Source organism: Lithobates pipiens, unplaced genomic scaffold (assembly GCF_037356315.1).
Source record: "Lithobates pipiens isolate NorthernLeopardFrog02 unplaced genomic scaffold, aLitPip1_a1.2 Scaffold_82, whole genome shotgun sequence".
NCBI lineage: Eukaryota > Metazoa > Chordata > Amphibia > Anura > Ranidae > Lithobates > Lithobates pipiens.
In genome coordinates this window covers 310,407-323,803 of record NW_027507906.1, presented here as the reverse complement: position 1 = coordinate 323,803, position 13,397 = coordinate 310,407, and the positions used below count along the sequence as shown (strand labels likewise).

The following is a 13,397-nucleotide window of genomic DNA, read 5'->3' as shown; positions in this document are numbered from 1 at the left end:
ATATATATATATATATATATATATATATATATATATATATATATATATATATATATATATATATATATATATATATATATATATATATATATATACATATATATATATATATATATATATATATATATATATATATATATATACATATATATATATATATATATATATATATATATATATATATATATACATATATATATATATATATATATATATATATATATATATATATATATATATATATATATATATATATATATATATATATATTTGTTGATCGAAACATTAAATCTATTTATTATATTTGGTGCTATTGCCTATTGCCCCCCCCCCCCCCCCCGTCTCAAAATAATTCTTCATCCATTTAGTAATTCCCATAAATCATATATCCTAATATACTCTCATGTTTGTCCTCCTTTATATAATAACACTTCATTGATCTGTCAATTGTTAATTTTTAGTCTCTAATTTCATATTCATCATCATCCCCTATAATTTACATATATACATTTAAATAATATTTAATCTATTTAGTATATTTGGTGATACGGCCCCCCCCCCCCCCCCCGTCTTATCATAAATACTCCATGTATTTAATAATTCCCATATATCATATATTCTAATATATTCTCATGTTTGTCCTCCTTTTTATAGTGATACTTAATCCCTAGTCTCTCATTTATATCCATCACCACCCCCCATTAATTTACATATATTATTATTATTATTATTATGCACGATTTATATAGCGCCAACAGTTTACGCAGCTCTTTACAATGTATAGGGGGGACAACACAATTACAGTACAATACAAAAGGTACAGGAGGGCCCTTTAAATGATATTTAAATAATATATATTTAATATACATCTTTTACCATTAATTCTATACTATTTTTATGTTCATACAATTTCTTATATTGTTTGTCCTCCTTTTTATAATGATACTTGATTGACGTGTCATTTGTTAATCTCTAGTCTCTAATTTATATCCATCACCATCCCCCATTAATTTACATATATACATTTAAATGATATTTAAATAATATATATTTAATATACCTCTTTTACCATTAATGTTATACTATTTTTATGTTCATACGGTTTCTTATATTGAATCTCCTTCTCAAGTTTACTTTCAGTTTGGTTTACATTAATTCATTTGGTACCAATTTATTGCAATTATATGTGTCTCTTGTTCCGCTGTTTAATACAATTCCGTGCCCGTCTACATATGTTTCACATCCTGCATAGACTGATAGAACTGAGGAAACAACAGATATTGTGAAACGCATCTTCTGATTGGTCGCCACGCCACTTCCGGTGTGCGGCCCGCTGGACGCTGAAGACATCACACGCTATTGTCATCATAGCATTCGCAAGGCGGCGAATTTGAAAACCATTGCAGAGGCTGTATTATTATATCCCTCCTCTCCGGCTTGCCAGCGGTGTACCATCCTCGCTCCTTTGTGGACCCGTCAGTGGCCTTGGATACTCCCCCCTTTGTTTATTGATATGCCTAATTACTACCAACTTTTTTGAGTAGCCATTTGACTGTGTGCTTTTATTATATTCCAATAATGGCGCACCTCTCCTTTCTCTACATTATATGTTTTTGAATTGAATCACAAGAGTTTAACAGCAAAAGCACTTCACTGATCGTAATTTTTTCCCTCACATGCTATCTATAAGCCATTTCTTTTTGGCCCTCTCGACCGGATTCTCAGAGAGGTATGAAACTCAATACTTCGGGTCCCTCAAGACAGCAGGTACCCCAAAGCTGGGATACCATGGGTTGCCTGAAGACTTGGGGCACTGGTACTAGGGTCATTTGACAGCATTGATACCAGGTGTCTTGTTATAACCAAGTAGCTTGCCTGATCCCCAGGACTTGCTCTGCATATCAACTGGCGCCTAGGTCTTTCCAAAGCACTGGTAACCCGAATAAGGGTTCCCTAGTGCATCGGTCGCCAACCAGTGGAAAATGGTGGTACCCAGGGGTTTTGCCACAAATCAGCATTGTGGCAGATGTATACCGCCCAATGTTGTTTCCAGTGTTTTTCTCAATGCGCACTGACAGTCAATACTGTCAGCCCGCATTAATACCTGATGCCTCCACTGTATTTTCGGCTACTCTGAACTCAGAGGGAGGCACTAGGAGTAGTGCGGAGAGCGAGATGTGAAGAAGGAGGGGGGCTTCCAATGGCAGCTCTTATCACAGACTGTGGGAGGGAGCACAAAGCTCGAGCACATGGCTGGATAAGGAGGTGAGATCAAATGATGAGTCTGTGAGACTGCAGTATGATGCAGAGTGTGGGGGGGGGGCAGAGAGTGAGAGCATTGTGTGTATAAGGCAGCAGTGTGATCCAGGGGGAGGGGGGCAGAGAGTTGGAGCATTGTGTGTATAAGGCATGTAAAATTCATGTTATGCTGCGTACACACGATCGGTAATTCGGGCAGCAAAAGACTGATGAGAGCTTTTGGTTGGAAAAATGCGACCGTGTGTACTGTATGCTCCACCTGACTTTTGCTGGCCAAATTCCCGCCAGCAAAAGATTGAGATGTTCTCAATTTTTCGGTTGGAAAAAGTTTTGATCGGAAATTTTGGTTGTCCGTACCAATTCCGACGTGCAAAATTCCTCCACATGCCTGGAAACAATTTGACGCATGCTCAGAAGCATTGAACTTCATTTTCTCGGCTTGTCGTAGTGTTGTATGTCACCGTGTTCTTGACGGTCGAAAGTTCTGCGAACTTTTGTATGACCGTGTGTATGCAAGCCAAGTTTGAGCGGAATTCCGTTGGAAAACCCATCCAAGATTTTTCCGACTGAAAATTTGCTTGTGTGTTCGGGGCATCGGTGTTCTGCGAGATTCAAAACTGTGACTTTAGTGGTCCGTGAGGTCCGAAAGGTTGGTGACAACTGCCCTAGTACACCTGAAGTCTGAAGTTGCAGCAAGAGCATTTGGGTCATGCATAGCCGTGTGCAGCCTATTGCATTAGGCTCAAACACACACACACACACATATATATATATATATATATACAGTATATACACACACACATATACACTGTATTACCAGAAGTATTGGGACACCTGCCTTTTCACGCACATGAACTTTAATGGCATCCCAGTCTTAGTCCGTAGGGTTCAATATTGAGTTGGCCCACCCTTTGCAGCTATAACAGCTTCAACTCTTCTGAGAAGGCCGTCCACAAGGTTTAGGAGTGTGTCTATGGGAACGTTTGACCATTCTTCCAGAAGAGCATTTGTGAAGCCATTAGTTAATCTGTATGGCAAATATCTATAGGAGGGGTTTCCACCATCCCTGCTAAGTTTATTTGTTTGTGACGTTACATATCACCGGTATTGTGGTAATATTGACGTTTATTCAGATTTTCATACATTAGAAGATTCCACAATTATTGTTACATTATTGATTAGTAAGTTAGTGCTGCATTTTTATTTTTTTTTGTGGTGTGGGAACACATAACAGTGCTTAGCGGCCGGCCTTTTACTGACACTTTTGTAATTTACCTCCAGTAGTTTACTGTAAATAGTAGTGTGGTGATTATTTATTATACTAAAGATCGTCATGTGGCATTAATAAACAGACTGATTTCAGTTGTGCCCCACCAGGCCACCCCCCATAGATAATGTGCCTAGCTGCTGATTTCAACTGCCCATCCCCGCACTCAGTGCACTGATAGCCAGCACTGATTGGCACTGATAGGTGACATTGATTGGCAGCACTCATGGACACTGATGGGCAGCACTGATTGGCAGAATTGATGGGCAATGATAGGCAGTACTGGTTGGCAGCACTGATAGGCACTGCATGGTGGCACTGATAGGCGGCACTGATTGGCACTAATTGGCAGCACTGATTGGCACTGATAGGCAGCACTGATAGGCATTGATAGGCAGCACTGATGGGCACTGATCGGCTGCACCGATAGGCAGCATTGATAGGCACTGATTGTCACTGATAGATGGCACTGCTAGACAACACTGATTGGCAGCACTGATGGGCACTGATGGGTAACACTGATGGGCACTGATAGGTGGCGCTGATTGGAAGCATTGATAGGCAGCACTGATTGGAAGCACTGATTGGCACCGATTGGCAGGGATAGGTGGCATTGGTTAGCACTAATAGGTTTCACTGATTGGCAGCACAGGTGGGAAATGATAGGCCGCACTGATTTATGGCATTGGTTGGCACTGATAGGTGGCATTGATAGGCAGCACTGATGGCCACTCATTATCAGCACTGATGGGCACTGATAGGCAAAACTGATGGGTACTGATAGGCAGTACTGATAGGTGGCACTGATTGGAAGCACTGTTGGGCACTGATAGGTGGCATTGGTTGGCACTGACTGGTAGCACTGATTGGCACTGACAGGTGGCACGGTTTGTCTCTGATAGGTGGCATTGGTTAGCACTGACAGGTGGCACTGATGGCCACTGACAGCTGGCACTGGTGGGCACTGACAGGTGGCACTAATGAGCAATGATTGGCACTGACGGGTAGCATTGATTAGCAATGATTGGCACGACAGGTGGCGCTGGTGGGCACTGACATGTGGCACTGGTGGGCACTGATTGGCACTGACAGGTGGCACTGATGGGCACTGATTGACACTGACAGGTGGCATTGGTCAGCACTGATTGGCACTGGTGGGCACTGACAGGCACTTATTAGCACTGACAGGTGGCACTGATGGGCACTGATAGGTGGCACCGGTGGGCACTGATTGGCATTGACATGTGGCACTGGTGGGCACTGATAGGTGGCACTGATGGGCACTGACAGGTGGCACTGATTGGCGGCACTGACAGGGGGCATTGGCTGGCAATGATAGGTGGCATTGATGAGCATTGATAGGTGGCACCGATTGGCACTGATCTAGGAGAGGGGAAGTTTCCCATTGAGCAGTCATCTAGGCATCAAAAAAACATCTACGAGGTAAATGAATAGATCAATTCACCCATAGAAAAAACAGCGCATATTACTCTATAAAAGAAAAGTTGTTCTGGTGCAATCTCTTATTCTACGGAAAACATATGTGTATACTCCAAAAATAAATCATACAAGATTGTTATTGTCCATAATAACTATCCATATGTCCAGTTTATGCTATATACTCCAGGTAGTCTCAGTGGGAAAAGAACTGAAACAAAGTTATCTATTACAGTCCATAGGAAGCATAGGAAGCAAAACTGAAACAAAGTTTTCTGTCACAGATCATCAAGGGTATACAATGCAATCCTTCCTTAACGTGACTAGACTTCCAGCAATAAAATATAGTGTTCCCAAATTTGCTGGGGGGTAATCCCAAGCCTGAAGCAACCCCCTTTAGTTTTATTCTTACCAGATCTGTCTGGTTACATGAGCTTTCAGATATCACTCCTCATCGGCTGGATCTCATCCGCTTCATGAGCACCAGGTGATTCAAGATCTCGGAAAAAAGCAATTGTGGAAAACACACATAGCGTAATACTGTCTCGTAAAAACACAATTTATTTAAATAAAAAAATATTGCACTCACAAAAAACAATCCTTTAAAAACATTGGTTTACACTACATGCATAGTTCTTTACGATAGTCAGGTACAGGGAGATATATTAACATCAGCCGCTACAGGTTGTCGCCATATGATAGCTCACGGTTTTAACTGTGCGTCTTTCCTCCCTCCTGTCAGTCTCTCTATGCTGCTAACGTGTACTTCCACGCTGACGCGTTTCGTTGTATTGACATCATCTGAGGGTGGAGGAAATCAGTCCTGACCCCTTTTTTTTATATGTATGCTATTAACCCTTCATAGGCGTATATAAATGTTTAGTGTTTTATCCACCTTTATTCTATAAACCACCCTCAGATGATGTCAATACGACGAAACGCGTCAGGGTGGAAGTACACGTTAGCAGCATAGAGAGACTGACAGGAGGGAGGAAAGACGCACAGTTAAAACCGTGAGCTATCATATGGCGACAACCTGTAGCGGCTGATGTTAATATATCTCCCTGTACCTGACTATCGTAAAGAACTATGCATGTAGTGTGAACCAATGTTTTTAAAGGATTGTTTTTTGTGAGTGCAATATTTTTTTATTTAAATAAATTGTGTTTTTACGAGACAGTATTACGCTATGTGTGTTTTCCACAATTGCTTTTTTCCGAGATCTTGAATCACCTGGTGCTCATGAAGCGGATGAGATCCAGCCGATGAGGAGTGATATCTGAAAGCTCATGTAACCAGACAGATCTGGTAAGAATAAAACTAAAGGGGGTTGCTTCAGGCTTGGGATTACCCCCCAGCAAATTTGGGAACACTGTATTTTATTGCTGGAAGTCTAGTCACGTTAAGGAAGGATTGCATTGTATACCCTTGATGATCTGTGACAGAAAACTTTGTTTCAGTTTTGCTTCCTATGCTTCCTATGGACTGTAATAGATAACTTTGTTTCAGTTCTTTTCCCACTGAGACTACCTGGAGTATATAGCATAAACTGGACATATGGATAGTTATTATGGACAATAACAATCTTGTATGATTTATTTTTGGAGTATACACATATGTTTTCCGTAGAATAAGAGATTGCACCAGAACAACTTTTCTTTTATAGAGTAATATGCGCTGTTTTTTCTATGGGTGAATTGATCTATTCATTTACCTCGTAGATGTTTTTTTGACGTTTGTAGTGGTTTTATTTCTATATTTAAAGCCTTTTAATACAGCTGCTTAAATTCCACAGCTCCCAGTTAGGAAGCACACTATTTAGTGCAAGCGCTTTTGTTTGCTTAGTTAACGGGCGGAGGTTACCTAAAGCAAAGGTGTCCATTGAGTCATCTAGGCATGTAAGAGTGCGTGAAACTGTACTGTAATATCACTGCTTGCAGAGAAGAGCTGTCAGAACTCGGAGCTGATGTCGGGGGTGGGTGGGACCGAACAGCTAGCCTATCAAACACAAGCCAATGGGATAGGGGCTGGGCGTGCTGCTCTGTGTATGTGGCCCCGCCCCTTTCTATCAGCTATCAAACACCAGCCAAAGGAATAGGGGCTGGGTGGGCTGCTCCGTGTATATGGCTCTGCTCCCTTTCTTACGCAGTCCAATCATTGGCTGGTGTTTAATAGCTGATAGACAGAGTGGCCGCCTAGCCCTCAACATCAACTTGTTTGATAGGCTATCTGTTTGGTCCCGCCCTGACAGCTCCTATCTGCAAGCAGTGACATTACATTACAGTTTAAAGCACTAAGTGGCTCTTACATGCCTCCCTGACTGCTCAGTGGGAAACACAGGCAGCTCCCTATACAGTCTCTTGCAGCATCTTACAGCAGATCTCCAAACACATATTAGAGTGTGCCCAGGCAAACCCGGAACACCCCTTGTGCATGTCTATGGGGTCATGGCAAGGTACAAATGGTACTCTGCCACTCACCAGAAGATTGCTACTTCAAGGACTGATATGGCAAATGCAACCACCAGTTACAGAGGAAATGTGTGGACCACCAGGGTTCCCTAGTGCAACCAAAGTCACAGAATTTGCATCTGTATTATGGTAAAGTACACCTACCAGTTACAGAGGAAAGCTGTGGACCACCAGGGCCCCCTAGTGAAGCAGTCAAAAGTCATGGCAAAGTACATATGGTATTTTGCCACTCTGCCATGGAAGATTGCTATTACCAGGGCTATTATTGCAAATAAGGTTGCTGGTCACAGAGAAAATGTCTGGACCACCAGGCTTTGGCACAACAGGACCAATATGTTGCAAAAGGAACTACTCCAAGAATCCCAGACCAGACAGGCAACCCATGCAAGGCACGTGACAACAATGGAAACTCTGAAACATCAGACCCATCAGCAGGCGAGAGCTTAACCTTGGTACCAGAGCATGGCTGGGCAACAGGCAGGGAATCAGCAGATTCCAGCTAGGCAGCAAGCAGTGTTTAGCTATTATGCCCTCATATTGGCTCATGTTAGGGAAAGCACATCCTGTAGATACCCATTTAACCCATTTTATGTTAGCCCAGAGCATCAAGGCTCTGCCCCCACCATGGACTCACTGAAGAGCATCATTATGTCACACCTTTCTCACAATTATTGACTGACCACCACTGGGAGGAAGAAAAGGTCCAAGAGGACCCGTGACATTAACAAACCTCACTGAAGACAATTGGGGAAAATAAGGCATGTATGTTGATTATTGATGTTGGTCTTGTAGGTGCTCCATAGGGGGGTGGGGCATGCAAGCAGGGCTCATATACATGAGGGTAAACTTCACATTCATGTACCTTATATGATATCTTTATTTCAGCTTTATATATATTTATATAACTATATATATATATATATATATATATATATATATATAACTATATATATATATATATATATATATATATATATACAGTGGTGTGAAAAAGTGTTTGCCCCCTTCCTAATTTCCTGTTCCTTTGCATGTTTGTCACACTTAAGTGTTTCGGAACATCAAACCAATTTAAACAATAGTCAAGGACAACACAAGTAAACACAAAATGCAATTTGTAAATGAAGGTGTTTATTATTAAAGGTGAAAAAAAATCCAAACCATCATGGCCCTGTGTGAAAAAGTGATTGCCCCCTAAACATAATAACTGGTTGGGCCACCCTTAGCAGCAACAACTGCAACCAAGCGTTTGCGATAACGTGCAATGAGGCTTTTACAGCGTCCTGGAGGAATTTTGGCCCACTCATCTTTGCAGAATTGTCCTAATTCAGTTACATTAGAGGGTTTTCGAGCATGAACGGCCTTTTTAAGGTCATACCACAACATCTCAATAGGATTCAGGTCAGGACTTTGGCTAGGCCACTCCAAAGTCTTCATTTTGTTTTTCTTCAGCCATTCGGTGGTGGACTTGCTGGTGTGTTTAGGATCATTGTCCTTCTGCAGAACCCAAGTTCGTTTCAGCTTGAGTACACGAACAGATGGTCGGACATTCTCCTTCAGGATCTCTTGGTAGACAGCAGAATTCATAGTTCCTTTTATCACGGCAAGTCTTCCAGGTCCTGAAGCAGCAAAACAGCCCCAGACCATCACACTACCACCACCATATTTTACTGTTGGTATAATGTTCTTTTTCTGAAATGCAGTGTTCCTTCTACGCCAGATATACTTGGACACACACCTTCCAAAGAGTTCCACTTTTGTCTCATCGGTCCACAGAATGTTGTCCCAAAAGTCTTGGGGATCATCAAGATGTGTTGTGGGGAAATTGAGACGAGCTTTGATGTTCTTTTTGCTCAGCAGTGGTTTTCTCCTTGGAACTCTGCCATGCAGGCCATTTTTGCCCAGTCTTTTCCTGATGGTGGAGGCATGAACGCTGACCTTAACTGAGGCAAGTGAGGCCTGCAGTTCCTTGGACGTTGTTGTGGGGTCTTTTGTGACCTCTTGGATGAGTCGTCGCTGCGCTCTTGGGGTAATTTTGGGCGGCCGGCCACTCCTGGGAAGGTTCACCACTGTTCCATGTCTTCGCCATTTGTGGATAATGGCTCTCACTGTGGTTCGCTGGATTCCCAAAGCTTTGGAAATGGCTTTATAACCCTTTCCAGACTGATAGATCTCAATTACTTTCTTTCTCAATTGTTCCTGAATTTCTTTGGGTCTCGGCATGATGTGTAGCTTTTAAGGATCTTCTGGTGGACCTTACTGTGTCAAGCAGCTCCTATTTAAGTGATGCCTTGATTGTGAACAGGTGTGGCAATAATCAGGCCTGGGTGTGGCTAGAGAAATTGAACTCAGGTGTGGACAACCACAGTTATAGTATGTTTTAACAAGGGGGGCAATCACTTTTTCACACAGGGCCATGATGGTTTGGATTTTTTTTCACCTTTAATAATAAACACCTTCATTTACAAATTGCATTTTGTGTTTACTTGTGTTGTCCTTGACTATTGTTTAAATTGGTTTGATGTTCCGAAACACTTAAGTGTGACAAACATGCAAAGGAACAGGAAATGAGGAAGGGGGCAAACACTTTTTCACACCACTGTATATATATATATATATATATATATATATATATATATATATATATATAATATTTATATAGCACTGATCATTTATGAATTGTATTCACATCAGTCTCTGCCTTCAACAAGCCCAAAATGTAAGGTCCCTATCTCACATGCATACAGTACACATACTAGGGCTGAATTATCTATGCATACACATACTAGGGCCAAATTATCTACCAGGTCTATGAATGTAGTAGAAAACCCATGCAAGCACATTAAGAACATGTAAACTCTATGAAGATAGTATTCTGACTGGGATTTGAACCAAGCTACTTGGTTATAACAAGACACCTGGTGTCAATGCTGTCAAATGACCCTAGTGCCAGTGCCCCAAGTCTTCAGATAACCCATGGTATCCCAGCTTTGGGGTACCTGCTGTCTTGAGGGACTTGAAGTATTGAGTTTCATACCTCTCTGAGAATATGGTCGACAGGGCCAAAAATAATGGCTTAGAGATAGCATATGAGGGAAAAAAATTACGATCAGTGAAGTGCTTTTGCTGCTAAACTCTTGTGATTGAATTCAGAACAGACACTTCTTTAGGTCTCTTTCACACGAACAATCCGTTCAGGTCCGCCTGTCACTTTTTTCAGGCGGACCTGAACGGAGGCTCCATAGACCTCTATGTCATCGGTGACATGTCCGCTGACATCCGACCCGCTCTCGATCCGAAAAAATGTGCCGGAGGAAAAACCCACTTTTCCATCCGTCTGCGAATGGGATCGATTGACGACGGACTCTGCGGTTCATCGTCATCTGATCTCCCATAGGGGAGAGTGGCGCTCTGACAGGTCCGTCTCTGCGCAGTGTGCAGAGATAGACCTGTCATCTTCCTGCTCAGCGGGGATCGAGCAAGCGGATGTTCACGGGGGGGCTCATCACGGATCTGTCCCGTGTGAAAGGACCATTACAGCTTTACGTTACTTATGAGCTAGCAGTCTATCAACATGAATGAGAAATGTTAAAATATCTGTGTGTGTATGTGTGTGAGTAAGTGCATGAAAACCTGTTTTCTGCATTAGCCCTTGTACACACGGTCGGAAATTCCGACAACCGAATCCGTCGGAGTAATTCCGATGGATTAATTCCGGAAGAGGTCCGGAAGTGATGTTGCATACACACGGTCGGACTAAGTTGTCGGAAAATCCGATTGTACATAACGTGATGACGTTATTTCATTACGACAGGACTATGTTCAGGCTAGTAGCCAATAGCTTTGGCCTAGGAATTTGATCTAATCATGCGTGGCACTTTGTCCGTCGGAGTAGGCTACACATGATCGGATTATGACCATTTTGTCGGAAAATTTTACCAGCAAGTTGGAAAAGTTAGTCCGTCGGATATTCCGACGGAAACAGTCTGATGCAGACCACACACAGTCGGAATATCCGACAAAACGGTCCGATAGGAAACATTCCGACGGAATCTCCGACCGTGTGTACAAGGGCTTACACTGAATTTTTACCAGGAGGGAATTAAATGAATCTGCAGATAATTTAGCAAAAGCCAATAGTTTCATTTTCACAAATCTCTCTACTTTCTTCTTCTTCTGCCTAAGTAGCTGAACTTTCGTTTCTTTACTATTTCATGTTCTTTATTAATAGGTCATCTTGTGGTTTTTCACCCTCTTCGTCTCTTCTTCACTCTCCTTCTCGACCTCACGATGATCACTTATAAAGGAAACCAGTCAAGCTTGAGATATGGAGTCTGCCATTGCCGGTCTTCTGCTGAAGATGCTTGTGACCTGGCTGCCGTGATGATAGGTTTCAGTAGTTTGAATGTTCTCACAATGCTCATTTAGTTTCTGTCCTATCTGTGGTTGCCTCTCTTCCTTCCTCTACCAGCCTGGCTTCTCTAAATAGTTGTATACCGCATCTATCATTTCACAGCCTGCTCTGTATACAACGTATAGTGCCGAAAGAACTTCTGATTCCTACAGATGCAGCATTGCAGAGACAAGTTGGAGTAATGTGTAGGCTGTGGGGTCCGTGCCAGACAATCCTCCTCATTTGTAAGTATGGAAACTATTACTAATTTTATTACCAATTACTACTGGATACTCTTTGTCTTTGTTCCACTATCTGGGTGCATGTATCTGTCAGGATCTAATGGTAAATTGATTTATCTTGGGGACCCAATGGTTACAAATGGTTAAAAAAAATACTGTTTTGTAGTATTTATGTATGCATATTTGTTTTAATTCTTAAAGGTACATTAGGGATGAGGTTTGGGTTTGCTGTTACCATGGGTTCGAGATGATTTCCGTGAGTTTCAGAGATGTGTGGCCCCAGCAAATTTCTGTACAGATTTATTTGGAAGAATATTTTTTTATTAATATTATTTTTTGCTCATAGCGCGATAGCACTGTATGGCCTTTGAACTATGGCCAGCAAGCTTAGAAGAAAGAAAGGGATGGTCGGCACTCAGGATGACATCCAAAAAATAGTATTCCGTTATTGAAAAGACATGGACAATGCTGTAAAGGGAGCAACCATAGAGGTCCAATAAGGGGGGCATTTGGATAAGTCCCCTTATTGCTCCCTTTACTGTCTTTTCAATAACGGAATACTATTTTTTGTAAAAGAGGGGCACAGAGAAGCCATGACGTCCATAAATTGGAAGTTGTTGTAGGTAAAGGATAGGGAAAGCTGTCAAACTGCATAAGGAAAGATCAGGGGGTAGTTAGAAAACTGTGCTTTAATTCTGATTGCTAGCTCTTTGGACAATAAACCCCATGTGCTGCCTGTTTTTGTTTTTATTGAGGATGTTGTTTGTCTTCCATTTTGTTTAATGGTTAATTTGAGATTAACATTCAGTTTTAGCTTCTGTTCCGTCCAGAGCAAATGATTTTATTTTTTTGTTTGGCTTTTAGGGGGAGTAATCTGGGTTTTTAAATTATTTTGGGGGCATATTGTATTTTATTTTAGATTGATTGGGTTTTTATTTTAGGTCAAACTTTGTAAATTCATTCATTTATTTATCTGCTGCAAGGCTTCCCTTTAACCACTTCAGCCCCGGAAGTTTGTACCCCCTTCCTGACCAGAGCACTTGCGATTCGGCACTGCGTCGCTTTAACTGACAGTTCCACGGTCGCGCGATGTTGCACCCAAACAAAATTGACGTCCTTTTTCCCCCACAAATAGAGCTTTCTTTTGGTGTATTTGATCACCCCTGGGTTTTTTATTTTTTGCGCGATAAACAAAAAAGAGCGACAATTTTGAAAAAAAAACAATAATTTTTTACATTTTGCTATAAAAAATACCCCAAAAATATATAAAAAAACTATTTTTTTCTCAGTTTAGGCCGATACGTATTCTTCTACATATTTTTGGTAAAAAA

The 13,397-nt window shown here is 41.5% G+C and overlaps 1 protein-coding gene across 1 annotated transcript in view; it reads left to right on the top strand.

Moving 5' to 3' along the window:
* The first annotated feature begins 11,656 nt into the window (after positions 1–11,656).
* The window catches only part of LOC143973430 (uncharacterized), a 104,344-nt gene continuing 102,603 nt past the window's right edge, over positions 11,657–13,397 (top strand). Inside the window, exon 1 of the mRNA XM_077474411.1 lies at positions 11,657–12,069. Coding sequence (XP_077330537.1) covers positions 12,027–12,069 — 43 coding nt within the window. The 5' untranslated portion in view covers positions 11,657–12,026. The remainder of the gene's footprint in view (positions 12,070–13,397) is intronic.